General features: G+C 40.7%; 1 protein-coding gene across 2 annotated transcripts; it reads left to right on the plus strand.

Annotated features, from left to right (window-relative positions):
* Nucleotides 1-26,388, plus strand: FBXO28 (F-box protein 28). 2 transcript variants are annotated; one of them, XM_040985747.1, is made up of 5 exons: nucleotides 1-273; nucleotides 11,925-12,034; nucleotides 14,399-14,537; nucleotides 20,314-20,509; nucleotides 22,651-26,388. In XM_040985747.1, exons 1-5 carry the CDS (start codon nucleotides 7-9, stop codon nucleotides 23,043-23,045), a joined length of 1,107 nt encoding a protein of 368 aa, XP_040841681.1. In that variant the 5' UTR covers nucleotides 1-6; the 3' UTR covers nucleotides 23,046-26,388. The 2 variants fall into 2 exon arrangements, with proteins under 2 accessions (XP_040841681.1, XP_040841682.1); XM_040985748.1 differs by lacking the exon at nucleotides 20,314-20,509 and having other exon boundaries at nucleotides 22,651-22,763.
* The last annotated feature ends 1,303 nt before the right edge of the window (nucleotides 26,389-27,691 follow it).

Genomic DNA, 27,691 nt, shown 5'->3' on the forward strand with positions numbered 1-27,691 from the left:
CCCAAGATGGCGGCAGCGTCGGAGGAGAGGATGGCTGAGGAAGGAGGCGGCGGCCACAGCGACGGTGGCTCCTCTTCGGCCCCGGGCTGTGTCCAACGACAGCCCCCACCGGCGCCGTCCCAGACCCCGCAGCCGGGGTCCCAGGTGTCCCCAGTGCCGGCGCTGGCTCCTGACCAGCTGCCTCAAAACAACACGCTGGTGGCGCTGCCCATCGTAGCCATCGAGAACATCCTCAGCTTTATGTCTTACGACGAAATTAGCCAGCTCCGCCTGGTGAGGCCCCCGTGGGTCCCCTCCGCCATTTCCCCGGGGCTGGGGGAAAGGAGCGCGTTCCCCAGGGAGAGCACCCCCGCGAGCCCCAGCCGGTGCCGGATCCCGGGGTGCGCACCCCTCCCGCCCAAATCTGTCCCTCAGCGACGGTCTGCGGGAGTGGGCTGGGCCCCCCGGGGGGCGGCTTCCCGAGGTCACTTGGCCCTAGGCTGGCTTCTGGCCACCCGCCCCGAAGTGAGCAGAGTTGGGTTGCCCGGTGTGCCCAGCTGACAGCGCGTCCCGCAGGGGGTCTTTGCCTGCCCTTTTGTATTTATACAGCCGCTTCCCAGTCCGCGGTTGGGGGTAGAGGGGAGAGAACTCAGAAGTAGGCAGATAATCTCGACCAGGTTTGGTTTCTCTTGCAAGAATAGCGTATTGTTTTCCCAACCACCCAAGTTCCCTTGTTGGAGAAAAGTAAGATCGGGCAGTTCTCCCAAATTCCGGTTCTGAAGAATCCAACCCCAGGGCTCTGGTTGACCACTAAAGGAGATCCCTTAGCAAATGCCCATCCCGGTTTGGCTCCATCCGTGCCCCGTTCTTATTGAAGCAACTTGCCTCTTCAAGGGTTCTCTTCCCCCTCCCCACTTGTCCTCTCGCAATTAAAAGTCACTAACTAGTGATTGACACCCACTAACTAGCTTGGAGGGGGTTGTACCTTAAAATCACGTAGGTTGAATCCATGGTTTTTTTTAAACTTATAAATTTGCCGTTGGGATGGTACTGCATGCCAGTGATGTATCTGAAGCTTTGATGAAATGTCATAGTTCAGCCAGATATTTCACTGCCATTCCGAGCATTTATCTTGAAGTGGTAAGCGGACTGAGAGAAATGGACGTTGTGAAGTGATTGCGAACCGAGTCTGTAGAGGCTAGATCGGCACTCCAGATTGTTTTTGAAAGGACAAAGACATATTTCTGAATGTGCTGTGTATAGCATTTTCTTATTCATCAATATGCCATATTTTAGTCTTGCACCTCTAGCTTAGATTATATTGTGTTTTTTAAAAGGAATGAATATTTATTTTTAGAAGAAAAAGTTGTAAATATCATTTTACATGCATAGATTTTTTTTTTCCTTGTCACCATAACGTTTCAACAGTCTATAGGATGGGCTGAAAATAGATATTTCAAAAATTTCCCTGATTTTTCCAGAGGGTCTCATATGGAATCTTAAATAGTCCTTACAATTTTTGCAGAGAATGGTGTTTGATCTGAATTCCTGCTGTACGTTCACGGACTGGAAGTTGGGCCTAGCATGATTGAAATGAGCCATTCAGCCAAACAATGGCTTTGTAAAGCTTGGAATCTTCAGTTATGCTTTATAAATGCTGTGGGCAGTTGTGAAGGTTTCTTTGGTTGTCTTTTTACCTTTTTTAAAATAAAGCATTATTAAAGGGGAGAAACTATTTTGTACAAGGAGACAACTAAAACACATTGCCTAATTTATTTGTAAATGACATCCCTTTCAGTAACAAGTGAGATAGTGTATGCATGCTTAATCTTTAAGCAGTTGGCTCTTCTGACCTTTTTAAGTTATCTTTAAGGTTATACCTTCACACACAGATTTTTTTTGGAATTCACTATGTCACCACCATCACTCCTCCCTTCCCCACCCCCCAAAGAGCTTATGCAATGTTACATTTGCAAATGCAGTTTTCTGCTAAGGGGGAACTATTGTCTTATTCCTTTCTTTACTGAGGTTTTAATAGGTAATTTTTAATTTTAAATAGGGTAAATGGATAATCTCCTGTGGGGTTTTGGAAGTGCCTGGTTTGTAAATTCCAAGGTTTGGCGTCAAAAGGTACAATTCCGTCAAAAGGTACAATTCCGGTAACATTAGAGAAGAAAGGTATTCTTTCCTGCCACTAGATGTCAGCGTAAATTTAATTATGATCGTTTCTAGGCTTGGCAGTCAAGAGACGGGAGCTCTGATAGGTGCTTAATCCGTTTTTCAGTTGAAGTGACTATACCTAAAAAATTGATAACCAAAAAAAAAAAAATTCAGGAAACTTTAGTATATGTGCTACTACCTGGTGTATAAAGTTCCTTCCTTTGTAAGATAAAGGAGTTAGACTGGGTATGCTTGAATGTTATCTGAGATTAGAATAGCTGACGTGAAGCTAAATGTCACCTGTTTGGCAGGTGGTGAGCTAGTCTGTATATTGTTATGTGTTGTTCAGTTATTTTTTTTGTTTCCAGTTTACCTGCTTCTTTAGGACTTCAGCTGTAACTGTTGTTAGCACCTAATTTATAGACAGGCTCATAATCCATGTATTTATTAGTTTGGTATTTTCTTTAGAAGATTTGCTCTAAGCTGAAATTGCTGTAATATTTTTAGATATTTGTACGGGCTAGTTCATAATTTTTTTCTTGAATATTGCTCCAAGAATATCCCCAGAGCTTAGAAAGCACTGGTTATACAGAAATGGTTTGAAGTGCTCCTGTATATTTAGTTACTTGGATGAGCACAATTTTTTTAAAGATTTACTTATTTTTAATTGAAGAGTCAGATATACAGAGAGCCGAGGAGAGACAGAGAGGAAGATCTTCCATCCAATGATTCCCGATGATTCACTCCCCAAGTAGCTGCAAGGCTGGAGTTGCACTGATCCAAAGAGACCTTCTTCCAGGTCTCCAATATGGGTGCAGGGTCCTAAGTCCTTGGGCTGTCCTCAACTGCTTTCCAGAAACACAAGCTGGAAGCGGGATGAGAAGGGCCGCTGAGATTAGAACCAATGCCCATATATGATCCCAGGGTGTGCAAGGTGAGGACTATAGATGCTAGGCTGCCATGCCAGGCCACCCCATGAAGATTTTTTTGATTGACAAGCAAACAAACTTCTGAAAGGAGCCAGTCAGGATTGCAAGGTGGACACCTAGTTTTCCTTCAGAATCCTCGCAAACTTGCCCTTGTTTGGGAAGAAGAATGAGCAGGAATTGTCGTGGTAGGGGAAAATTCTGGAGAAGCTTTCTCGGGCATTTTTTTGCCAGCAAGCTGGGGGTTTCATTGCTCTTTAGCCCTCCAGAGAGTCCATAAATAAAAAGCCTTGAACTTCTCCAAAAACTGTTGTTGGGGCCTGGCACAATGGCTTAATGACTGAATCCTCACTTTGCAAGCACTGGGATTCCATATGTCCCAGCTGATCCTGTTCTCTGCATGTGGCCTGGGAAAGCAGTGGAGGATGGCTGAAAGTCTTGGGACCCTGCACACATGTGACAGACCTGGAAGAAGCGCCTGGCTTTTCCCAGGCCACAAGCAAGGAGCTGGATGGGAAGTGGAGCTGGCTGAGATATAGCTCACTATGCCACTATGTGGGTTTTTTTTTTTTTAAGATTTATTTATTTTTATTAGAAAGGAGAGAGGAGAGACAGAGAAGATCTTCTGTCCACTGATTCACTGCCAAGTAGCTGCAACAGCCAGAGCTGAAATGATCCAAAGCCAGACGCCAGGAGCTTCTTCCCGACCTCCCACATGGGTGCAGGGTCCCAAGGTTTTGGGCCGTCCTCTACTGCTTTCCCAGGCCACAGGCAGGGAGCTGGATGGGAAGTGGAGCTGCTGGGATTAGAACCGGCTTCCAGATGGGATCCCTGCAGGTGCAAGAGGAGAACAGCCATTGATTCTGCTTTTTCTTCAGGATATTAATACCACTTTTTAAAAATTTCCACTGAAAGCTTGGCTCATATCTGCAGCTTATCTGGGCACACCAGTTTTGGCATCCATCAAAGTATGTTGAGCTTCAGTTTTCTGGTCAGAATTGTGTAAGCTAAAGAAGTTGAAAGATCTCGTATTCACTGTTGTTTCTGATCCTCTCCGGTTAGAACAACAACAATGATACTGATGTGAATGTTGTACAGAGGGCTTCATCTTTAACATTCTCTTCTGTTCCTTATTTGAAATCAGTTATCCATTTGTAAACTGCTGATATCTTCGCTTACAAAATATATCAGTCAAGACTGTCAGGTATTGTCCCCAGAATCTTAGTTATTGGGAAGAAGTTATAATGTTTTGGCTCTTAGGGGAAGTTCATCCTTCCTGTTGATCTGAGCGTCAGTGAGGGGTCCTCATGGAGCCCCTTCTACAGCGTCATCATAACAGAGTGTATTTACCCAAGGATTTCATCAGACAAGGCAGGTTTTATCCAGCTAGTCAAGGTGGAAGAACAGTTCCTGGAGTAGCAGTGACATAACACAATGAAGTAACTAGAGAAGGGTGATTTAGAGGGATTAAGGTGAGCTTGAATTGGGGAATACAAAGGTATAAATTTGTTGGTTAAACTCCTCCTTACCACTCCAGTTCTGTAGACCAGTGCAGAAAAGCTACATGAGAACCTGCAGAGCGTACGGTTTCTGGTGAGGAGAACAGATAATGACATTGAAAATGAAAGTTTTTCATTTCTTACCATTGTTGTTTTGTAAAAGAAACCAGATCTCCATATACCTTGATAAACTCTTGGTTGTGTCAATTCTTACAATATTGAAAAAGATCTTATATTAAAAGGATGGCCTATGCATATGGTTCTAATTTCATGGTTTTTTGAGACTGGGAGCATGTGATAATCTTTGATGGAGATTATCTCTTACTACCCACTTTCTAGTGTCTTGCACTTAAAATTGAGTGCAGCAAACATTTAGCTTTATATTTTCCCAAACATCTTGGGACTTTGCAGACACTTTTTCCCTCCTATGTCTGTACCTTCACGATAAACGTGAAGCATTAGCGACTCTTCCCTGAACTTAGAATTTCAAGTCTCTTTTGTATCATCGTGTCACTTATACTCAAATTATTTTTGTTAGAAACCTGTTTTTGTACTCAATTTAAATCTTTTCATCAAGAATCTTTTTGGCCTTAGAACTATATAATAAGTATTCAACCTTGGTTGAATAAATGAAGTATTTCTTAAAACATTTCACTGCTTGGACTAAACTGTGAGAAATTATGCCACTGAAATAAAAGTGTTTTCTATGTAAATTATATAAGAGTAGGAAAATCTGTCACTAATCCTCCGAGATATTAGCAGTTTTTTCTCTTTTAGTTTATCCCAGATTATGTTTAACATTTTGCAAAAATGTCTTAAGAAAATGAGTGACTTAAACTTGTGAGAATAAATATTGATAAGGTGACCTGAACCTTGTGTGGCATTTACAGAATAGCCACGTAAAGTAGCGCAGGAAGCTGCTGTTTCTGTGCATGCTCAGCTCCTCTGTAAAGCAGACTAGGAATGCAGGTCATCCCCCCCCAAAAGTTATTCTTCCTTTCTCCTTTTTTTCATCTATCACTAACTTTTTGCACATTTGCTTTATCCCATTGATTTGCATGATTGTTTTCCCTAATTTCTTTGTGTTTGCATGTACAGAGGTATCTCATCAGTATATTCCACTAAACCGTTTGAAAGTTGACTAACACGATAAAAATTTAACAATTTAAGACTACTTTATCCCTTAATACTTAATATAATCACAGTATCATCACTTCCAGGACATTTAATGTTGTAGTTTATAGTCAGATTTCTCAGTTGCCCCCAAAATGTTCTCATATAAAGCTCTTTTGGGAGGGGTGTGTGTGTCACTGTATCTAATTAAGGGTTGGACTTCTTAATCTACAACTGAACCCTGCTATTTTTTTTTTTCTTTCATAACATTCAATTTTTGGAGATCCATGCCAGAGATGTTTGTAAAATGTCCTATAATTTAGACTTAGATGTTTTTTCGCTTTGAACTTGGAAAAGACAATAGGAAGATGATGATAAGTGGTATGATGAAAACTCTTACGTCCTTGAAATTCTTGAAGATGGCTTACTTTCCATTCTGCTGTCAGCACTTTTTGTAGAAACAAAACACTGGTTAAAACTAATCAACTCAAAATGATTGGTTTAAACATCTCATTTCATGTTGCTGCGGATCACTTCCTCATTTGTTCATTTATTTATTTATACTTTATGGCACAGGTCCATAGGCTCTGGGATTTCCCCTCCCCCAGATCACTAATTTAAAAAGGCAGAAATTAGAAGACCTGGATCTAGAATTTCACTTCTATCTCTTAAAAATTGGATGCCTTTGGACAAATCATATAAATTTTTTTAAATCTCAGCTTTCTCATTGTGCAAAGAAAGGAGAGGTTTCTCGTGTTTTTAAGTTCCTTTCAGGTCACAGGTCTCACAAGTGGTGTGACCTTTAATTACAGCTTTGACTTGTGTGGAGAACAATATTGAGTTCTCAATTCATTTGATAACTGCAGAGTGCCAAAGAATGTATCTGACAAATTGGATTTTATTGCAATGTTTCCTTGATCCTAAGGTATAAAGTTTTTTTTTAAAAGATTTATTTATTTTTATTACAAAGCCAGATATACAGAGAGGAGGAGAGAAAGAGAGGAAGATCCTCCGTCCGATGATTAACTCCCCAAGTGACTACAACAGCCAGTGCTGCGCCAGTCTGAAACCAGGATCCAGGATCCAGGAACCTCCTCCAGATCTCCCACACGGGTGCAGGGTCCCAAAGCATTGGGCTGTAATGGACTGCCTTCCCAGGCCACAAGCGGGGAGCTGGATGGGAAGTAGAGCTGACAGGATTAGAACCAGCGTCCATATGGGATCCCTGCTTTCAAGGCGAGGACTTTAGCCGCTAGGCCACACCGCCGGCCCAAAGGCTTTATTTTTTAAGGCTCTTATTTCTAAAGTTATAGCATTTTGTTGAAGAATTATTTTCTTTTATTTGAAAGGCAGAGTTACAGAGAGAAATCTTCCATCTGCTGGTTTACCCCAGATGGCCACAACAGCCCTAACTGAGCCAATCCAAAGCAAGGAGCAAGGAGCTTCTTTTGGGTCTCCCATGTGGGTGCATGGACCCAGGGACTTGAGCCATCCTCTCTGCTCCTTTCCTAGGCCTTAAACAGGGAGCTGGATGGGAAGTGGAGCAGCCAGGACCTCACCTGATGTCCACATAGGATGCTGGTGCTATAGGTGGAGGCTTTCTCTTACTATGCCATGGCACCAGCCCTTAAACCATTTTTATATTTTGACATTTTTTTAAATGAAATTTTTTTTTACCGACTCCTCATGTATATTATAGCAGTGCTGCTTTCCTCCCCTCCCCTCAAAACTGTGTTTATTAAGGTGATAAAACATCCAAAATCTCTACCATATCTTAAACAAAATTGAAGAAATCCAGAATACTATATCCCAAAGTAGCTAAGCATCTGAGGGGGAAAAAAATTGTTTTCAGCTGTTAGGTGCCATATATTCTAAGTTTATTCCAGTACCATATGTTTAAAAAAATATCCACTTTATAATCAAGATTTGATATTAAGGGTTAGATTTAACAACTGAAATCACAGATTTCTCATTGTACAGCATGTGTCCTGCAATGCTAAGAATGACTGCAGTGGGCACGGGCACTGCTGGCACTGTGATACAGCTGATTAAGCTGCTCCTTCAGGTCTGTCATGTGGGTGCAGGGGCAGGGCCTGGAGCTATGCTCTGCTGCTTTTCCCATGGCACATGGCACATTCAGGGAGCTACTGGAGCATGGGCAGAAGCTTAGCCTGCTATGCACAGTGCTGGCCTCCGAGTTGTTGTTATTATTATTATTATTATTCCATTTTCCTACAAACTTTTAATTATTTTATTTGGGAGACAAAGAGAGTCCTTTCTTCATTCCCCAAAGACTCGAGTTCCAGGAACTTGATCCTGGCCTCCCATTTGGGTGGGACCCAGATAGTTCGCTGTCACTGCTCCCTCTGAGGGTGCTCATTCGCAGGAAGCAGGATTGCGTGCAGAAGCAGGACGCACACGTGGGCACTCCCAGAACAGGATTCCAGTGTCCCAGATGGCAACTTCACTACTTCACAGACACCTGCCTCACAGCCTGGGGAGATATCATCCCTTCTGCCTTTGCTCACATAACTGATTCTCTTCAGAAATGTTTGGTTTCTGGTGGTTTCTTCACTCCCAGCTTTGCCTTCATACAGACCAGCATCTCCACTTCAGCAGCCCTCTTAGGATTCCTCCTTCAAACTTTAATTCACATCTTTTACCATGTCGTGTCTTCCTTAATTGGTCTTATCTAATTGTTCATATTCTCGGCTTCCATACAGTACTTCTGCACGGCTGTTAGTTGGCACTCATATTCGGTTGTTTCTAGGTGATTAAAATCCCCACACCCAGCTCTCCACCTTTGTTCTCTTGGCTGCCTGACTGCCGCCTACCACCTCAGGTCCCTCCCTGTACTCCTGGGAAGGGCCTGCTGCAGTCTGCTCTAGTCTGCTGCTGCAGCATTGCCACATAGCTGAAGCTGACATCGCAACATGAATAAATCAACTTGCAAACTGACCAGAAAGAGCTTGACAGCCTTGTAAATCCCTGTGAGCCCCAGTGACTCACATGATGTTGCCCAAGTACATTGTGTAACAGGTGGTAACATCTCGAGAATCCCTGAAACCAGATTTTCTCTTGATCTTCCTGATGCTTCTCTGCGATTTATTTTTTAAAGTAGTTGGTGTTAAAAGCATCTTAAGGAACAGGAAGAAAGAAAGGACATCAAGTTCCATCTGTTTTTGATAGAGAGCTAAACTTAAAATTATCAGCAAGGGTGCAGTCTACAGAAACAAGTATTTTTCTAAAAGGTTAAAAGTTACCTCAGTCTTTAAGTGTGTGTATATTTAGTGGGTGTGTATATTTAACAGCTAGTTCCAATCCGCTGGCTTACTCCCCAGATGCCCACAACAGCTAGAACTGAACCAAGAACTCCAGGATCCAGCTACTTAACCATGCCCCACTGTACGCAGGGTCTCCATCAGCAGGAAGCTGTATTGAATTGGGACTCAAACCCAGTATGAATGCAGACATTCTAATAGCTAGGAAAAATGCCTGCCTCCAGTTTTTTTCTCAAACAGCTAACTATCCATCTGATTACTTTATACATCAAGTAGAGGCTTTCATTTACTCTTAGTTATTTATTTGAAGACTGGTGCTGTGGCACAATGGGTTAAGCTGCTACTGACAGTAATGGCATGCCATGTGATGCTGGTTCAATTCCCAGCTGCTTCACTTTACTGTGCTGGGAAAGCAGCAGAAAATGGTTTAAATACTTGGGACCCTGCCACCTGCATAGGAGATCTGGACTTCTGTCAAGTCTAGCCCCAGCTTTTGTGGCCATGTGGGGAGTAAACCAGCAGATGGAAGATCTCTCCCTCTCTCCCTAACTTTGCCTTTCAACTATATACATACATCTTCTTTAAAAGTAAAGATGTATGTATGTATTTCAAAGAGTTAATGATGATTTGCTGGTTCACCCCCATAGTTGACTGCAATGGCCAGGCTGAAGCCAGGAGCCAAAAGCTTCTTCCAGGTCTCCCAAATGGGTGCAGTGACCCAAGCACTTGGATCATCACCACTTCTCAGTTGCACTAGCAAGGAGCTGGATCAAAAGCGGAGCAGCTGGGGTTCCAACTTACACATATATGGGATTCTGGTGTTTCAGGTAGGCTTCACCCACTATGCCACAGCACTAGCTGATAGTTTTTTGGGTTTTTTTCCAAAGGATTGTTTTTTTTTTTCAAAGATTTGTTTATTTTTATTGGAAAGGCAAATATACACAGAGAAGGAGAGACAAAGAGGAAGATCTTCCGTCCGATGGTTCACTCCCTTAGTGGCCACAACGGCTGGAGTTGAGCCAATCCGAAGCCAGGAACCCTTCCGGTCTCCCACGCGGGTGCAGGGTCCCAGTGCATTGGGCCGTCCTCAACTGCCTTCCCAGGCCACAGACAGGGAGCTGGATGGGAAGTGGAGCTGTCGGGATTAGAACCAGCACCCATATAGGATCCTGGCACATTCAAGGCAAGGACTTTAGCCGGTACGCCACTGTGCCAGGCCCCTAAGAACTCACTTTCAAAGTAACTAACTGGAATCCCACAAAAAATAAACCTTAATCCCAGTGACCTCACTACTGCCAGTTGGTCTCTTGCATTGCCACACTGAGGAGTAAGATTCTAACACGTGAGCCCTGGGGGGAAACACATGTAAACCATATCCAAACCATGGCATTTGATATTTTTTAAATTTCAACTCATTTTGCCAAAATTTTTTGTTCCTGCATGCTCAAGAAAAAGATACCGAGTTTGATTAACAGTAAACAAATCAATTAATAAATAAAAATTTAGGGGAAAGGTGTTGTCCTTGCAGCTGGGATATTCACAACCCATGTTAGCATACCAGAGTTTAGGTCCCCAGCTCCAATTCCAGTTTCAACTTCTCAATGCACACCAGGGATTAGCGTGTGATGGCTCAAGTGATTGTATCCCTGCTGCCCGAATTCAGTCCTTGGCTTCCAGGCATTTCCTGGCTCAGCATTTGGATTGTAAACCAGCAGATAACAGCTGTATCTCTGCCTTATAAGATGATAGGAGGCCCAGCGCGATAGCCTAGTGGTGGAAATCCTCACCTTGCATGTGCTGGGATCCCGTATGGTTGACAGTTATGTCCTGGCAGCCCCACTTCCCATCCAGCTCCCTGCTTATGGCCTGGGATAGCAGTTAAGGATGGCCCAAAGCCTTGGGACCCTGCATCCACGTTGGAGGCGTGACTCTCCTGCCTCCTGGCTTCAGACCGGCTCAGCTCCAGCCATTGTGACTACTTGGGGAGTGAAATAGTGTATGGAAGATCTTCCTCTGTCTCTCTTCCTCTCTGTATATCTAACTTTCCAATAAAAAGTACATCTTTTTTAAAAAAGGAAGATGATAGATTATCTTTAAAAAATATAATAAATAGAACTAAGTTTTCAAGTTAGTACATAGATAAAATTTATTTAAATCTTTTCTGTAACACTATAGAGTTTACCAAGTTGTTTAGCAAGTATTATTTATTCTTAATGATTTCTCTGTGACTTTGTTATCCACACAGGTACATAATTCAGGCTTTCAAATGGTAGCTGACTTTTACAAGAATGCTTACAGATTAAACTCAACTTTAGGCAATCTGACTTCTAATCCTGAGGCATTCACATTCTGCTGCACAAGTTAGTGTTTGGAGGGTGTAATGGTATCTAGCATAAAGGCCTTGACCATCATAGGATATAAAACTCAAGTACATCACTAGAAGTAAGATTGTCATTTTGATAACAGATTATATAAACATTTTAAGAGGTTAGTCTCAAGTTGAATATAAATACCCCAGTTTTATTATCGCAGCCTATATGTTTGTATATATATGTGTGTATATACACACTAGAATAGTTATTTGTTTTGAACTATTAAAAATCTGCAAGTTGCTTGTTTCACTGGTTTAAGCATTGTGATCTCTGACTGTAATAGTAGTTTTACATTCAGAATATCCAATAAGCACCTAAAGTAAATTTTATCCACACATAATACTGATTTCTTCATGAGATGCCAAGTAAATTTCTTTACCACACATAATATGAACTTCTTGCTGATGCCATAGAAGTTATGTGGTATGAGGGATTCATCCATGAATCCTGATTTTAAAATTCAGACAACAGAGAGACCAAAGCAGCCAACTAAGGAACAATATAGTCACAGAGAACATTCAGCCATCAGTTTTTCTTTACGTTAATTGTTATTAATTTAGTTACTGATTTTTGTCTTCTTTTCTCTTCTTACAGGTTTGTAAAAGAATGGACTTGGTCTGTCAGAGAATGTTGAATCAGGGATTTCTGAAAGTGGAGAGGTACCACAATCTATGTCAGAAACAAGTTAAAGCACAACTCCCAAGGTAAACTATGACTAATTTAGTAAGGGATTTTACTTCTAACCTTATTTTTTTTCAATCTCAAGATTTACATGTTGAGTGATTTCCACGTTTTTGCAGCAAAGGACTCATAGATCATAGTTAGAGATTTCTATTGTGATTTGCAAACTCTGTCCATTTCTGTTTAGTATTTTACTAGAGGTTCTAGTAGGACAGTTAAGAGCAAGAAAATGAAGTTAAAGGCATCCAAGTGGGATAAAGAGGAAAAACTTTTTCTAGATGATATGATCTTACATATGAAAAATACACTAAATAATTGTTAGAGCTTATTCATTAATAGGTTTAGCATTCTAAACACTAGCAGTGAGCAATAAAAAATGAGTTAAAGTATAATTCTATTTACAGTAGTATCAAAAAATAAAGTACTTGCTAATGAATATGATGTGAGTATAAGACTTTACACTGAACACTATAAAACATTGTTGAAAAGATTAAAAACTTAAGACTAGTCCATGTTCATGGGTTAGAAGACTTCCTAGTGATGTATCAGTACTCCCCAGATTGGCTCCACATTCAGAATCTCAGCTCTTTTTATTGCAGAACTTGAGAAGTTTATAGTAAAATTTTTTGGAAAGAGACTCAAAACAGTCTTGAAAAAGAACAATAATGTTGGAGGACTCATATTTCCCAATAATCAATGGTATGTATGGTAGCCATTTAAGGATAGACATAGTTCAGTGAAACAGAATTTAGAGTTCAGAAAATAAGCCTTCATCTCTTCCATTGGTTTTCAGCAAGCAAGCCAGAGAGGCCAGTGTTGTGACGCAGTAGGTTAAGGTCACCTACAGCATTAGCATCCCAGAGAAGATCTGAGTCCTGGCTGCCCCACTTCCTGTCCATCTCCCTGCTGATGCACCTAACAAAACAGCAAAGGATAACCCAAGTGCTTAGGCCCCCGCCACCAGTAAGGGAGACCTGCGTGGAGTTGCAGGCTGTTGGCTTAAAACTGGCCAGCCAGCTGTTTGCTACCATTTGCAGAGTATCAAGAGACAAAAGATATTTCTGTCTCTCTCCCCATCTCTCTCTCTATATATATTAATCTGCCTTTCAACTAAATGTTTTAGAAATAAAAAGAAACATGTTACAAAATAAATGACCCTTGAAAACTGTGCTAAGTGAAAGAAGCCAGACACAAAATGCCATGTACTGTATGATTTCGTTCTTCTAAAATGTTCTGGAAAGGCAAATCCATAGATGCAAAAATAACTTAGTAATTGCTAGGGGCTGAAAGAATGGGAGGGGAGGGATTTATGGTTATAGCATTTCTGTGGTAATAAAAATGTTCTTATATTGGATAATTCTGATGGCTGTAGGATTCTGAATAAATTGAACTCCATTAGATTATGTAGTTTAAAATAATTATATTTGAAGTGTTTTTTAAAGATATATTTATTTTTATTTGAAAGGCATAGAGAGAGAGGAGATAACCTCTGTTTGCTGGTTTACGCCCCAAATGGTGACAATGGTCAAAGCTGGGCCAGTTTAAAGCCAGAAGCCAGGAACTTCTTCCAGGTCATAAACAGGGAGCTGGATTGGAAGTGGAGCCACCAGGACCTGAACTGATACCCATATGGGATAAGGGTGTTGCATGCAAAGGCCTAGCAGGCTATACAACAGTGCAGGCCCCTTGACTTCCTAACAAAACTATTTTAAGTTTCAAAGAGCTAAATTTTATGACCAAAAACAAATGTTTTAGTACACATTCATATGTAATTCTTCATCTGGTTTTCTTAATAGCCATTAGACTTGACATAGTAAAAAATAAATAAATAAAAAGAAATTGTAGACTGTGGTGGTGGCTTAGCTGAAGAATCCTCATCTGTAGGTGCCAGCATCCCATATGGGTACCAATTATAGTCCCAGCTGTTCCACTTCTGATCAGCTCCCTGCTTATAGCTTCGGAAGGCAATGGAGAATGGCTCAAGTCCCTGGGCCCCAGCACCATGTGGGACATCTGGAAAAAGTTTTTGGCTCATGGCTTCAGATTGACTGTTGCAGCCATTTGGGAAGTGAGCCAGCAGGTGGAATAGCTCTCTGTCTCTCACTACTTCTCTCTGTAAATCTGCTTTTGCAGAGTAAATTTTTTTTTAATTTAGATCTTTAAAATGAACTTAATTTTTTCAACTGGTCTGTCAGCAAGTAGTAGTCTTTGGCAAGGATTTCTGGACACAGTGGTTCGTTTCTTCTTACAATTGAATTATGACCCCATCAAAGGTTCCTGTACTAACATGTAAAAGTACACTGTGCCATTAAGGCATTTTGATTGCTTAACATTGCGGCCCTCAGTGCTGCTTTAATGCTTGTGTTTTATTGTTATTGCCATTACAGGAGAGAGTCAGAAAGGAGAAATCACTCACTAGCTCGTCACGCAGACATCCTTGCTGCTGTCGAAACACGGCTGTCACTATTAAATATGACTTTCATGAAGTATGTGGATTCAAATCTTTGTTGCTTCATCCCAGGAAAGGTAAAATAGAATTGGATACCTACAACAGTTGGATTACCTTGGGTAGACCTGAAATTATAAACTTTTGATGTGCTTTTTGAAATGTTTGAATTATCTTGTGATTGAGTTTCTGTGAACGGGTTTGCTTTTACTTCAGCTCCTTAGAGAAGCTTGTTAAAAACACATACTCAAGTAAGAAACGTGTGCACCTTTGTATGTCAAGATGCTGAAGACAGAGCAGTAAACCAGATGAAGATGGGTCCTTTCTCATTTTCAGAGAGTACTTTCATGTGTGACTTCTTTTACTTGCCATCACTGCATGTGTGATTGATAGAACAGGATCACTGTGCCTGTTTCCGTGATAAGAAAACAGGCTTGAAGAACTGAATTGATTTGATAGAACTTCACTATCATTTCATGTCTCAACTGTCTTCTTAATCATTGCTTCACAATAATTTCTTCTTAATTTATTTTTTTCTCCTATAAACCTGCACTTCATTAGAAATTTTTTAAAAAGATAAATTTTGTTTTTGTTCATATAGAAATCCTGTCATACTTAGCTTCGACTGCTTCTGCAAAATGCCAACCTTCAGTTTCTTACCTAAAAAACAACATTACGTATACTCAGAATATTATATTTTATTGTTATGTTACTGGTACTTTTTATCTTACTGAAACTTAAACTGCTGCCTTAACAAAGCTTGCAGTATTTGTATTGTATTGTGACTGCTTTATACTTCTGAAACTTTCAGCCTCCTATTTTCACAAAATAATGAGGTATTTAATTTCCTCCTGCTAATAAGTCATTCTACAGCAGTTATCTTTAGTCTCACATATAAGCTAAATTTGTTGTATGGTTTCTGTGGCAGGTTTTGTTGTTTTCCCCTGATCTTGCTCCTGGGTTGTAGTTAAAACTTCAAGAGCTTTTATATTTTTTTTTAAGTGATGTAAAGATTTATTTATTGGGCCTGACAATGTCATCTAGTGGATAAATCCTCATCTTGCAAGCCAGGGTCCCGTAAGGATGCATGTGCTCATGTCCTGGCTGCGGCACTTCCCACCTAGCTCCCAAGCAGCTCAAAAGCAGTGGCCTGGGAAAGCAATAGGAGACGGCCCAAAGCCTTGGGATCCTGCACCCATGTGGGAGATCCATAAGAAGCTCCTAGCTTCAGATTGGCTCAGCTCCGGCGGCTGGGACCACTTTGGGTGGGGAGTGAACCAGCAGACAAGATGTTTCTCTCTGTAAATTTGCATTTCTAAGAATAAGACATAAATCTTTAAAAACAAAGATTAATACGGGGAAGGCTGAGAAATATTCTAGAAGTTAGCCTTTGAAGGAGTAAAATTTTTTGAAAAGCTTTATTTTTATTTAAGAGACAGATTTACAATGATAGAAGGACAGTTTTGATCCTCTGGCTCACGCTCCAAATGACCACAATAGCCAGAGCTGGGCTGGTTTTTAGCCAGGAGCCTGGAACTTCTGGTTCTCTTACATGTCTGCAGGGGCCCAAGGACTTGAGCCATCTTTTGCTGCTTTCTCAGGCATATTAGCAGGAATCTGAATCAGAAGTGGAGCAACCAGGAATCAAATGGGCACCCATATGGGATGCCAGCACTGCAGATGGATGCTTAACCTATTGTACCATGTGCTCAAGTGATAACTGAAGTGGCTAGATCATTGCCCCTTTTAACCTGAGCTGTGTTCTCAGCTGTGGCCTATTTCAAGCAAAGCTATTGCAGGCATCTGAGAGAAATGAACCAAAAGACTGGGAGCTTACCGTCTCTATTTTTCTTTATCTCTCTCTCTCTCTCTTTTTTTTTATTTTTGTTTCTACTTCTAAAATAAACAAATTAGAGAAACAGTGAGGGATGAGGTTACTTATAAATATGTGTGTGCGTGTGTACACATACATACATACACATACACACGCATACATGAAGATTATAAAGATTTATTTATTTGAAAAAGTTAGAGGAGAGTTGGAGAACATCTCCCATCTGCTGGATCACTCCCAAATGGCTGCAGTGGCCAGAGCTGGGCTGGTCCGAAGCCAGGAGCCAGGAGCTTTCAGATCTCCCAGATGGGTGCAGGGGCCAAACACTTGGGTTATCCTTTGCTGCTTTCCTAGGCACCTTAGTGAAGCAGAGCCCTATCATGAATGCCACCCCTGGTCCCAGGGCTCAATATTCTCATGGCTTTGTTTGCTAAAGTAATTTGTAGAAAATTGTTAAACCTACTCAGAAAATACACTATTATGAAGATTTCATAAATAGATACCTGAGGAAACAGAAAGATACTTTGCTTTCACATGTGTTTAGAACACAAAATAAAGAATATTTCACAGATTAGTTCATAGATATAATTCTGAGTATCAGCGATCCCTGTGGAATAATACATGGATCTGAAGTTCATTCTGAAAAGAACAAGGGCTATGGAAAGGAACTAATTTTACAATACATCTTTTTAAACCAACCTTAGAATACATTTCTGATAGATGATAATACTACAAACTAATAGCTGCCTTTCTTCCACCTGTCCATCCACATCATTCATTGCTCCATGCCACTCTCCTTCATCTAAATACCCTTCCTTCTCTCGTTTGCTGTTATTGGTTGAAATTCTTATTCCTCATTACTGTGTATTTAGACCTGCCCATTTCCCTCAAAGGAATCTTATCTCTGTTTTTATGCGAATAATTTGCTTGTACATTGGACTTATTATAGTCTGAGTATACTTTCAGTTTATGAGTGTTTCACAAGGTCATTATATTCTACTGGATAGGATCTGTATCATACTCATTCCCAGCCTGTTACATTAGTCATAAAACTGGGTGTGTTAGTCAGCTTTTTGTTACTATGATTAAATGCCCAAGGCAGCTAATTTTATAAAAAGAAAAGGTTTACTTAGCTTACAGTTTGGAGGTTCTTCTGCAAGGTCAGGCAGGCCCCACTGTCAGTGTCTCCTTAAGAAGAGCCATAGGATTCAGTTCATGACTTTCCCAAAGCCCTGCCTTTAAATGCCCCAATTTTGGCTTCTTATGACTAGTAACTTAAGAGTTAAGAGCCAGATGCTTCATTCTGGTCTCCCACATGGGTTTAGAGGCCCAAGGACTTGAGCCATCCTCTGCTGCTTTCCTAGTTCACAAGTGTGGAACTTGTTTGGAAATGGAGCAACAAGGACGAGAACCAGTGCCCATATGGGATGCTAGCACTAACAGGTGGAGTATTAGCATGCTGCACCACCACACTGGCTCCTATTCTTTTCTTAATTTTGTGTAAATACTATGTACTACTACTAGCTTTCATAAAAATTATTTGGAAATGTGTATTTTTAAAAATTCCTACTTATTTGTGTATGTGTATATATATGTATAGTGCCTTTGCTGTTACTCTGCCCACCTGAATGCCTTTTCCCCCAGATTACCAACTGACTGATTCCTCCTTATCATCCAGTCTTACTTAAATATGCCAGAAAAGCCATTCCCAACCACCTCTCTGTTGTTTTCTCTCTGCAGTAGAAATTATCATGTTTGCCTCCATTTTCCTCATGCACTGCTCTGTTTTACTCTTGTTTCACCTTCATGAGAATATGAACTTTCTATGCACATTTGCTGTTTTTTATCCCATTGCTCTGAAAAGTGACAAGTACATAGTAAGAAGTCAGTATTTGCATAATATCTTTTTAGATAGGATATACTTACATTTAATAAAATCCCAAAGAAAAGTTTTCCAAATTTTTTTTCCTTTAAAGCAAATATGCAAGAGGCCAGCATGATAGCTCAACTGGCTAATCCTCTGGCTTGCAGCACTTGCATCCCTTATAGACACCAGTTCATGACCTGGCTGCTCCCACCTGCTCCACTACTGATCCAGCTTTCTGCTTATGGCCTCAGAAAGCAGTGGAGAATGAGCCAAAGGTTTGAGACCCTGCACCCGCATTAGAGACCTGGAGGAAGCTACTGGCTCCTAGCTTCAGATTAGCTCAGCTCCAGCTGTTGCAGCCATTTGGGGAGTGAACCAGCAGGTGGAAGATTTTTGTCCTTCTCTCTGTAAATCTCTGTATATCTATATGCAGTACTTTTAGCATGAAATTCCAACTAGTTATTGAGGAAAATGTATTTTCTGCCAATATGAACTAACAATATAGTAGCAGCAGTGTCAGAAATGAGTATATAATTTACCACTAGTGCCTTGAATTCTGCCTTTGAGTCTTCTGTTCTGCAACTGCTCCCTTGGCAAGCCCAGTCCTGCTTAGGCTTTTCACTGTTGAAGCCTTGCCATCCTCCGCAATTTCTTTCCTGTGTTCCTTGATTTACTTGAAGGCAGAGTTATAGGGAGACAGAGAGCAAAAGATGGAAAAGTCTGTCATCCACTTGTTCACTCCCCAGAGGGCCCAGACAGCTAGGCCTGGATCAGGCTGAAGCCAAGAGCCTGGAACCCTAATCTAGGTCTTCCTTGTGCTTGGCAGCTGCCCAAGTACTTGGCATATTGACAGGGATTTGAACTGGAAGTGTTGCAGCTGGGACTTGAACCAACACTTATGGAAAGCTGGTATCACTGGCACTGGCTTACTTGCTATACCATAATGCCAGCCCCTTTCCAGCACTCCTGACTGTAACTACCTGCTGGCACGTGTCACCTGTGTGTCCCATGTCAGAATCAGCAGGCCTGCCCTGTTCCCAGAGTCTCAGGCTTACCACTATGAACAGTTTAATTGTGTTAACACTGATTAGCACACATCAAGCTAGAAAATACCACGGGCAATGAGTTTGTCCTGGTACCCTTCTGCGAGATTCAGTGTTTCTCTAGCCATGCTCAGTAGTCTGGGTAAAGCAGAAGAGACACTAGGTCATCGTTAAGATTGATCCAAAGTTGAAAACTAGCTGGACAAATGGAAGTCAGAAATACGAGATTCGAGGTTTTGGTGACACAGCATTGAAACAGAAGTTATTCAGAGTGGAATCTCTGCAGCTGTAAATTATATTGAAATCTATGCTTAAACCACAAGAGTTATTGATGATAATCTCATAAGAGCAAAAGCTGTAAGCATAAATGCTCAAAAAAGTTCAATTACTGTTCCAGCAAGAGAGTTAGGAGGCAGAATTGCAAAAATCTTGTTTGTTTTCCATGTATTTATGTATATGTTTTCCCATTATAGTTATTAAAAGGTATAAGGATTTTTGGCTACCTTTTGGTGATGCTAAGGGAAGTGGGGTATCATTCCAGTCCATAGCAGACCTCGAGGGGCCAGCATACCAGCACAGCAGTTAAGACGCAGCTAAGATACAGCTCACAAGCTTATTCAGGTTCAGGCTGCCCTGCTTCTGATCAGCTCCCTGGGAAGACAGCACTTGAATGGGCCCAACTGTGGGTGTCTGGCTCTCTCTCTCCTCTCTCACTCTTCCATTCAGATAAACATATAATAGATGGATGGATGGATGGATGGATGGATGGATGGATGGATGGATGGATAGATAGATAGATAGATAAACAAACCTGAGGGCAGTGAAATCAGACTGAGTCCCTGGACTTGAGGAACAAATTGGGTCTGCAGGATTGGTGGGGTCTGGATTTGGGCAATCCTTCATTCTACCCTTGTGTTCATTCTTTTATAATTTATATGTCCCTCTCTGTCACTTGTATGTATATGTCTTTCTTGCTATGCTGTCATTTCTTTCAGGACGAGGCCTCTATTTTATTTATCTTGATTCCTTTACCCTAGCGCAATCACTTCTGCTAATTCAGTTGTTTTCTTTAAAAAAAAAAAATCTAAAGTGCTAATGACAATTTGTTTTAGGTGATTGATGAGATTTACCGTGTGTTGAGGTATGTCAATTCTACCAGAGCCCCTCAACGAGCCCATGAAGTACTGCAGGAATTAAGGGATATTTCTTCCATGGCAATGGAATACTTTGATGAAAAGATTGTCCCAATTCTAAAGAGGAAATTGCCAGGATCAGACGTGTCTGGAAGACTCATAGGCTCTCCTCCAGGTATCATTTGTTTATAGCATGCTCAGTATATAATAACCTTCATACACAGTTTGACAATTTGGATTGGGTTGGTTCCCCCGCCTTAGTTATAGACCTTGAACTTTTCTGTGTCAGCAAATATTTATAACATTTCTTTTAAGAATTTTTTTTTAATACTAACACTTCTTTTTTCATGTTTATTCATTTATCTAAAAGGTAGAAACAGAGCTCTCCCATCTGTTGGCTCACTCCCCAAAGCCAGCAAAGGCTGGGACTGAGCCAGCCCAAATGCAGGAGCCAAGGACTGGACAGGTCTCCCACATGGGTGGCAGGCACTCAGCCCCTTGGGCCATTGCTGCTGCCTCCCAAGGTGCATACCATCAGGAAGCTGGAACTGAGAGCACATCTGGGATGCAAACTCAAGCTCTACAGTAGTGGGCTGTGGACATGCTAAGCAGCATCTTAACACTTTAACTGTTGTACTAAACACATGCCCCAATAACTTTTAGTGATTGGACTACAGACCCTGGTTTGTATTTGTTATGCACAACTCTTTGCCTTTCAAATAAATAAATACTAAAACACATTATTGTAGGCAAGGAGAAATGTTTAAAGGCAATACTAAATTAAATGTCAATTATAGGGCCAGTGTTGTGGTGTACTAAGTTAAGGTGCTACATGTGATGTCAGCATCACATATCGGGTTACCAATTTAAGTTCCAGCTGATCCGCTTCAATCCAGCTCCCTTATAATTCACCTGGGAAAACAGTGGAAGCTCTCCAAATATTTTGACCCCTGCTACACACACGGGAGACCCAAAGGGAACTCTTGCCTTCTGGCTTTGGCCCAGCCTAGTCCTAACCAGTGGCAGCCATTTGAGGGGTAAATCAGAAGCTGAAAGATCTCTTTCTGTCTGATACTCTACCTTTCAAATAGTGTTTTTCCTTTCAGTGCCAATTGTGCACAGAATCTTAAGAAAGGTCAGGTTGATGTGACTGAGATGTCAGAAGAGATAAGAATTGATCTGAGCCTTGATGTGTGAGTGGAAGCTGGATAAGGTGAAGCGGAGGGAGGAAGAAGACAGTAGCCAGATTATCACGGCTAGGGAAGGCTAGCGGGGCTGGCTCATTCCTCAGAGAACCTTTGGGAGAGAGGGTTTTAAAATAGGCTGTTCATGCAAAACAGTGGTTTTGTATGTTCATATTTTATTCTGCTTCTGAATTTTCCTGTATTACCAGCATATTGTGTAGCAGGTCAAGCCACCGTTTTAACACAAGTACTGCCTATCAGAGCACTGGTTCAAGTCTCAGATGCTCCGCTTGCCATAACGTGCGTGGAAAAATAGAGGAAGGCTTAAGTTCCTGACCATCCATATAGTAGACCTAGATGGCATTCCTAGCTCTTGGCTTCAGCCTCACCCGGCCTGGGCTATCGTTGACATTTGGAGAATGAACCAACAGATGGAAGGTCTCTCTTTTTCTGTGTTGCTCTGCTTTTCAAATAGACAAATCTTGTTAAAAAAGAAAAAAATTTCCCTGGAGCTGGCATTGTACACACAGCAGATTGGTTTAAGCTGCTGTTGGCTGCTTGCTCGCAGTCCTGTCATCTCATAGTGGGTGCCAGTTAAGTGTCTGCTACTCCAATTATGAAACAGCTTCCTGCTAATGTGCCTGGCAAGTGGAAGCTGGCCCAAGTACTTGGCACCCTGCTACCTATATGGAAGACCAGGATGGAATTCCTGTCTCCTTGCCTGGGCCTGGCCCAACTTTGGCTGTTATGCCCATTTGGGAAGTGAACTATAGAAGCTCACTTTCTTTTTTTCCCCACATCCCCCCCTCCCCTAGTCAGTCTGCCTTTCAAGTAAAGAAATCTTCAGAGAGGAGGGAAGAAATGCTTCCTGATCATCATGTATGATGTAAGCCACTCTTACAGGGAATCCCCAGTTGGCTAAAGTTGAATTTTTTTTGCATATACATAAGTGTGGAATGAACTTATGATAATAGGTCTATACATATTCAAAATCTTGTGCTTGATTATATAGTACAAGATAAAGTAGTTGTTTTCTAATTCTACTTTTATTTTCTTACTAGGTCCTAAAAATGTTTTGTAATGTTTTAAATGATGATTGAGTAATTGATCTTATTAAATTGTGTCCCCCTAGTCCCAGGACCATCTGCAGCCCTGACTACAATGCAGCTCTTCTCTAAGCAAAACCCTTCCAGACAAGAGGTTACCAAACTCCAGCAGCAGGTTAAAACAAATGGTGCTGGCGTGACTGTTCTCAGGCGTGAAATTTCTGAGCTTCGCACCAAAGTGCAAGAACAACAGAAACAGCTTCAAGACCAAGACCAGAAACTGCTAGAGCAGACCCAGATCATAGGTGAACAGAATGCACGGCTGGCAGAGCTGGAACGCAAACTACGAGAAGTAATGGAAAGTGCAGTAGGAAACTCATCAGGGCCTGGGCAGAATGAGGAATCTCCTCGGAAACGAAAAAAGGCAGCAGAAGCCATAGACTCACTTAGGAAATCTAAACGTCTTCGGAATAGAAAGTAAATTGGAACACGGTTCTAATGCCAGAGGAACATGTAGCTTGGTAGCTTAAGCAGTTATGCATATCAGGACACTGAGCAATACAGTGTCCCTGAGGCTTCTAGGCTTTCAGAATACAACTTGAACTCTTAGGTTGGGACATTCTTTCCCGCTTCTCCTGGTTGAACTGATGCACAGAATCTTTTTATTTTGCAATAGATTTGTACTAACCAGACCTGTTCTATCATGTTTTGAGGAGTTAGCATTTTTTTTTTCTGTGCAGATAATGTTTAAGTTTATTTGTTTCTGCAAATATGCACATTACATAGGGATCTTAAACCCAGTCTTGATAGACAAGAAGTTAATTCAGAAAATGTCCTGTTCACTTGAAAGAAAAACCTTTTTAAATGGACACTATGTTGTTTAAAAAAAAAAAAAGTTGACTTTTTGTTATAAGTGACCTTCGTCTGGAACGTCTGAAAAGTAGTTAATGCTTTTTGGTATTGAACTAATGGGTAACTTCAGTGGACTTCCATAGTATTGACTGTAGAAGGAGCCTCTACAGTATCGACTATATATTTTTATAAACTACTGGCAAGGGACTTACCCAATTATTGCATACACGTTTTTAGTTCTCTTTTGGGGCCATGTCCAACATTTGCATGGATGGATGCATGCATTGCCTAGTCAACTCACTTCAAAAGCTCTTGCACTGGTATTGATCTTGAACCTCTCCACTCTTTAGAGCAGCATCTTAGTTCAAGGCTTAATATCTTACACCACAATAGCTTGCCTCTTTAGGCGGGGGATTATTAGTCCATTACCCTCCATTTTTATAACAAAAGACTATTAAAGCCCATTGCTTTTTCTGTCTGTAAGGTTCAGGTTCAGAAGCTAAGGCAGAACCCAAGATTCCAAGGCGCAGATCTTTGTCAGACCTCCAGGAGCGGATACTGATCCTCCCTCTCACTGCCTGCTCACTGATTAAACGGGATATGAGACCCAACATGTGGAATTCAGTGTAGCCTTTGAAGAAAATTGTACACAGCAAAGCATTTTGATCATTTAATTTATGGGGGATGACCTGAGGGGAAAGCTTTCTATTCATTTCAAGCTTTCCTATCCTATGACTTTAAAGCTTTAATTTTGTTTGCACTCCTGTTTTGAGCTTGTAACTGGAAAAGCATGTCTTGCACTGTTCAACGTTTCCGAGTGGTCACTTTAACAGCTCCCAAATGGTGTATAATGGGGTTTCTTCCCCAGTTGTATATTTTTAAGACCTCCAATTGTCACTGTCCTTGTTTTATTTTATGTGCTAAATTATGTAGTTATCTGGCTGTTAAGTTCTTTTAAACAACTGTTGCCTTGGGCTTCAGTTACATATGGTAAGTTTAGGTGTTAATATAGAAAGTCATCCCTTCCCAGGTGAATTTATTCAATAAAAGCACAAAATTATCAACGTTTTTTTTTTATCCGTCCAACATGACATGGTTTTGCATCCTTTAGGTTAATATTACCAAGCGAAACTTTTTCCTTTCCATTTTTAATATTATCCTTTCATAATATTGTCCTTAGATTTTGATCAATTCTATGTCTAACTTGGAAACTCCATTTAACAATGTAGTATGTTTTCAGTGAAAAACCATAAAGTAATACCCAAATGTTTCATGGTTTGTTGGGAAGGTAATTCTAAAATAAACAGTTTCCAAAAAATGTTTGTCAGCCCAGGTTATCCATAAAAGTCCCTGTCTGGAACTCGTTTTCTCAGCAGGTCTCATTTTTGTAATCATGGGATTTAGCCATATTATCGTGTCTTTGGAGGAGGCCTACTGGAATACTTATGGCCTTTAATATTCTGCTTTTCTGGAACTTTTTAAAGTATCAAAGTATATGTTTACAGGTGTACAATGTATGATCCTTATGCATCAAAGGGATATTAGCCTTGGGTTACTTATTGTTGATGAATTATTAACAATTTCCTGAATTTGTTTTCAACTACATCTAGCTACCCTAAATATATGTATAGTCTGTGACATTCATAATAAGCATTCACATCCAAATAAGCATTAGAAGGTAGATGCTCTCTTCCAAAATCCAGATTTCTACAGCATAAAGTTGAGTTGTATTTGTTAATACAGAAATATTCTGACAGGAGATAACACTACAATTAAGTCTTAAGATCACTTAGACTATCTAGCTAACATGACAGGATATTGTCCTACACTACTTAGTTGGATGCTTATTTGACAACTGTTAACACTTGCTTTTTGGATAGTGTAGTGATATTTAAGATTCAACAGATCAGGTTACCTGAATTAGCTAAAACTGACACATAATGTGAAAGTGTAAATTAGCGTCCAAACACAATCATCCTGCCTTTACATTGTTAATATTGTCTTGTCCTAGTATCACATTTCATGAAGTATTCCCATCAGCTTCCTTGGCTGCCTCTCAATGGGTCATCCCCACCTATAAGTTAATGATGGTACCACACTATCCACAAGGATAAAATGTGAAAGGCACATCAGAGAAAGGAAGAGCACTGGCCCCACTTCCTCGGGCCATCCCTGCTTCTCTCACATGGACTTGGCTGTCTTGCTTTTCACATAATCTGAAGTTTAGCTTCATAAACTCCTCTTTTGATGTAAAGAACCTGGGAATAATTGAGCAAACATGGATGTATTCAGAGCAGTCATACTCTTTGAAGACTCTTGGGGTGCCATCAGGTCTAAAAACCACCAGTTTTGGAAGCGAATTTTTTTGTAAAACATTTTTTTGGCATACTGAACTTTGCAGGGGCTTGCCTTAATCTCTAGTAGCTTCAAGATGTATGCGCTATTATACTGTATGTTAAAATGTTGAAATATTCTATGTAGCCCCAAAGATGGGTAAAACAGAGTATAAGTAATACCTAAATAAATAAGCTGAAAGGTGTCACTACAGCTGGATTTTTGAGAGAAAATGGACATAGAAAAATAGGCTATGTGTAATAAAAATAATGGCACCTTAAGATTGCACTATTTTATGCATTATTTTATATGCCATTTCATAGCCTGCACTTTAACCTCCAAAGAAACAATGTGTAATGTCCCACTTGTTCTTTGTTATTAATAAACTTTTTTCCAATGACAGGGCACTTAATTCTATTTTACTATACTGAATTTGTTTCTTGGAGGTGGATTCCTTTTTTGAGTTCTCTGTTTCCTTAGCCATAATATTTTGTAGGATCTGGGAACTCCTACTTTGTCTTTTTCCTATAGTATCTAATGTTAATTTAATGTAAATGTAAATCTCATACTTGGTGATCAGCACATTCTTCCATCCTGCTCTAGCAGTGAGTACCCATCTGTTAGACTTACTCAACTCTTTTAAAAATAAATGCTGTGAGTAATATGTGAAGCCAAGAATAAAAGGCACTGTGAAAGGAAACATCCCATATAATGCACTCTCATGGGAAGAGTAGACTGACATGAAACCCAGCTTGATACACTGTCCAATGCTTTCAACTTGTCTGAGTTCCTTTAGCACACAGAAGGTTACGTGAGTACTACTTAAATACAAACTTTTATGGTCTGCCATCTGCTGCACATTGTTTTTAACTGTTAATCTGCAAAATGAGATATCAAATATTATTCTTCCAACAATTAAAAAACCAAACTCCAATACAACCATTATAAACCAACACCTTCAACTACTAATTCAAAATCTAAACCCTCCCTAAATCACCCAACACTCTAAACCAACCTACCCAAATAATAATCCAAAATCCAATCACCATACACAATTACCACCACCCCCCCCCTCCTTCAACCACCCCCCACACTAAACCCACCCCACCCCCCCCTCACTCATACTTAACACCTCACAAACCCTAAATCATATAAACCCCAACCAACATAATACCAAACTAACCCCACCACACAAAACCCAAAAAACCCACACCAAACCCCCCCCCAACAAACCCACACCCCCAAACCCCCAAACCACCCCACCCCATAACAAACCAAACCCAAACAACACAACACCAACCACACCCCAACCAAAACACCAAACTCCAAAAATCACCTACACAAAACAATCCACAATCCTACAACCAACTTCAACATCCACTTCCTAATCACATTCACATCATCATACAACTTACACCCCATCATATCATTCCCCCCCCATAACCCACCCCCCCCCCGTTTTATCTTTTCTCTGCGAGTCTAGCCCACCGAAACTACATATTCTCCTGAAAGCAGCTCCCAATAAACAAAAAACAATATCAACTACACAACATTCCAACAGACCTAAAGCTCCGGCCACACTTTGAGAAAGCAACTTTTATCAAGTGTTTCATTTTTAGCCATGAGTGCTCAGGCCCACGTGTGGAACAACCTTTTTTTAAAGTCTTTTTGGTCTGAGCCTACGACAAGGTTTGTAATCACCAAAATGTATGGCAAGTACACACATAGTGACCACTGATTATTCTGCCCTGCCAGGAAAGAAAACTAGTTTTCTCTTCAACACCCTTTGCCTCTCCAAGACTAAATACTCAGAACTTGAATGAAATAAAATCATACACATCAAGTTCAGCTATTTCCTAAAGGTGTAACTGTGATATGGAAAATTCTCTGAAGAAAGAAAACTGCTAAGAACTATCCCCAGACCGTTAGATCTTAGATATA

The sequence above is a fragment of the Ochotona curzoniae genome, unplaced genomic scaffold (assembly GCF_017591425.1).
Source record: "Ochotona curzoniae isolate NIBS_2020 unplaced genomic scaffold, NIBS_Ocur_1.0 contig_430, whole genome shotgun sequence".
NCBI lineage: Eukaryota > Metazoa > Chordata > Mammalia > Lagomorpha > Ochotonidae > Ochotona > Ochotona curzoniae.

Coding starts and splice junctions, on each gene's coding strand:
- FBXO28 (XM_040985747.1), top strand. CDS start 7: ATGGCGGCAGCGTCGGAGGAGAGGATGGCTGAGGAAGGAGGCGGCGGC. Junction 12,035..14,398: donor GTTAAAGCACAACTCCCAAG/GTAAACTATGAC, acceptor TTGCCATTACAG/GAGAGAGTCAGAAAGGAGAA. Junction 20,510..22,650: donor ACTCATAGGCTCTCCTCCAG/GTATCATTTGTT, acceptor GTGTCCCCCTAG/TCCCAGGACCATCTGCAGCC.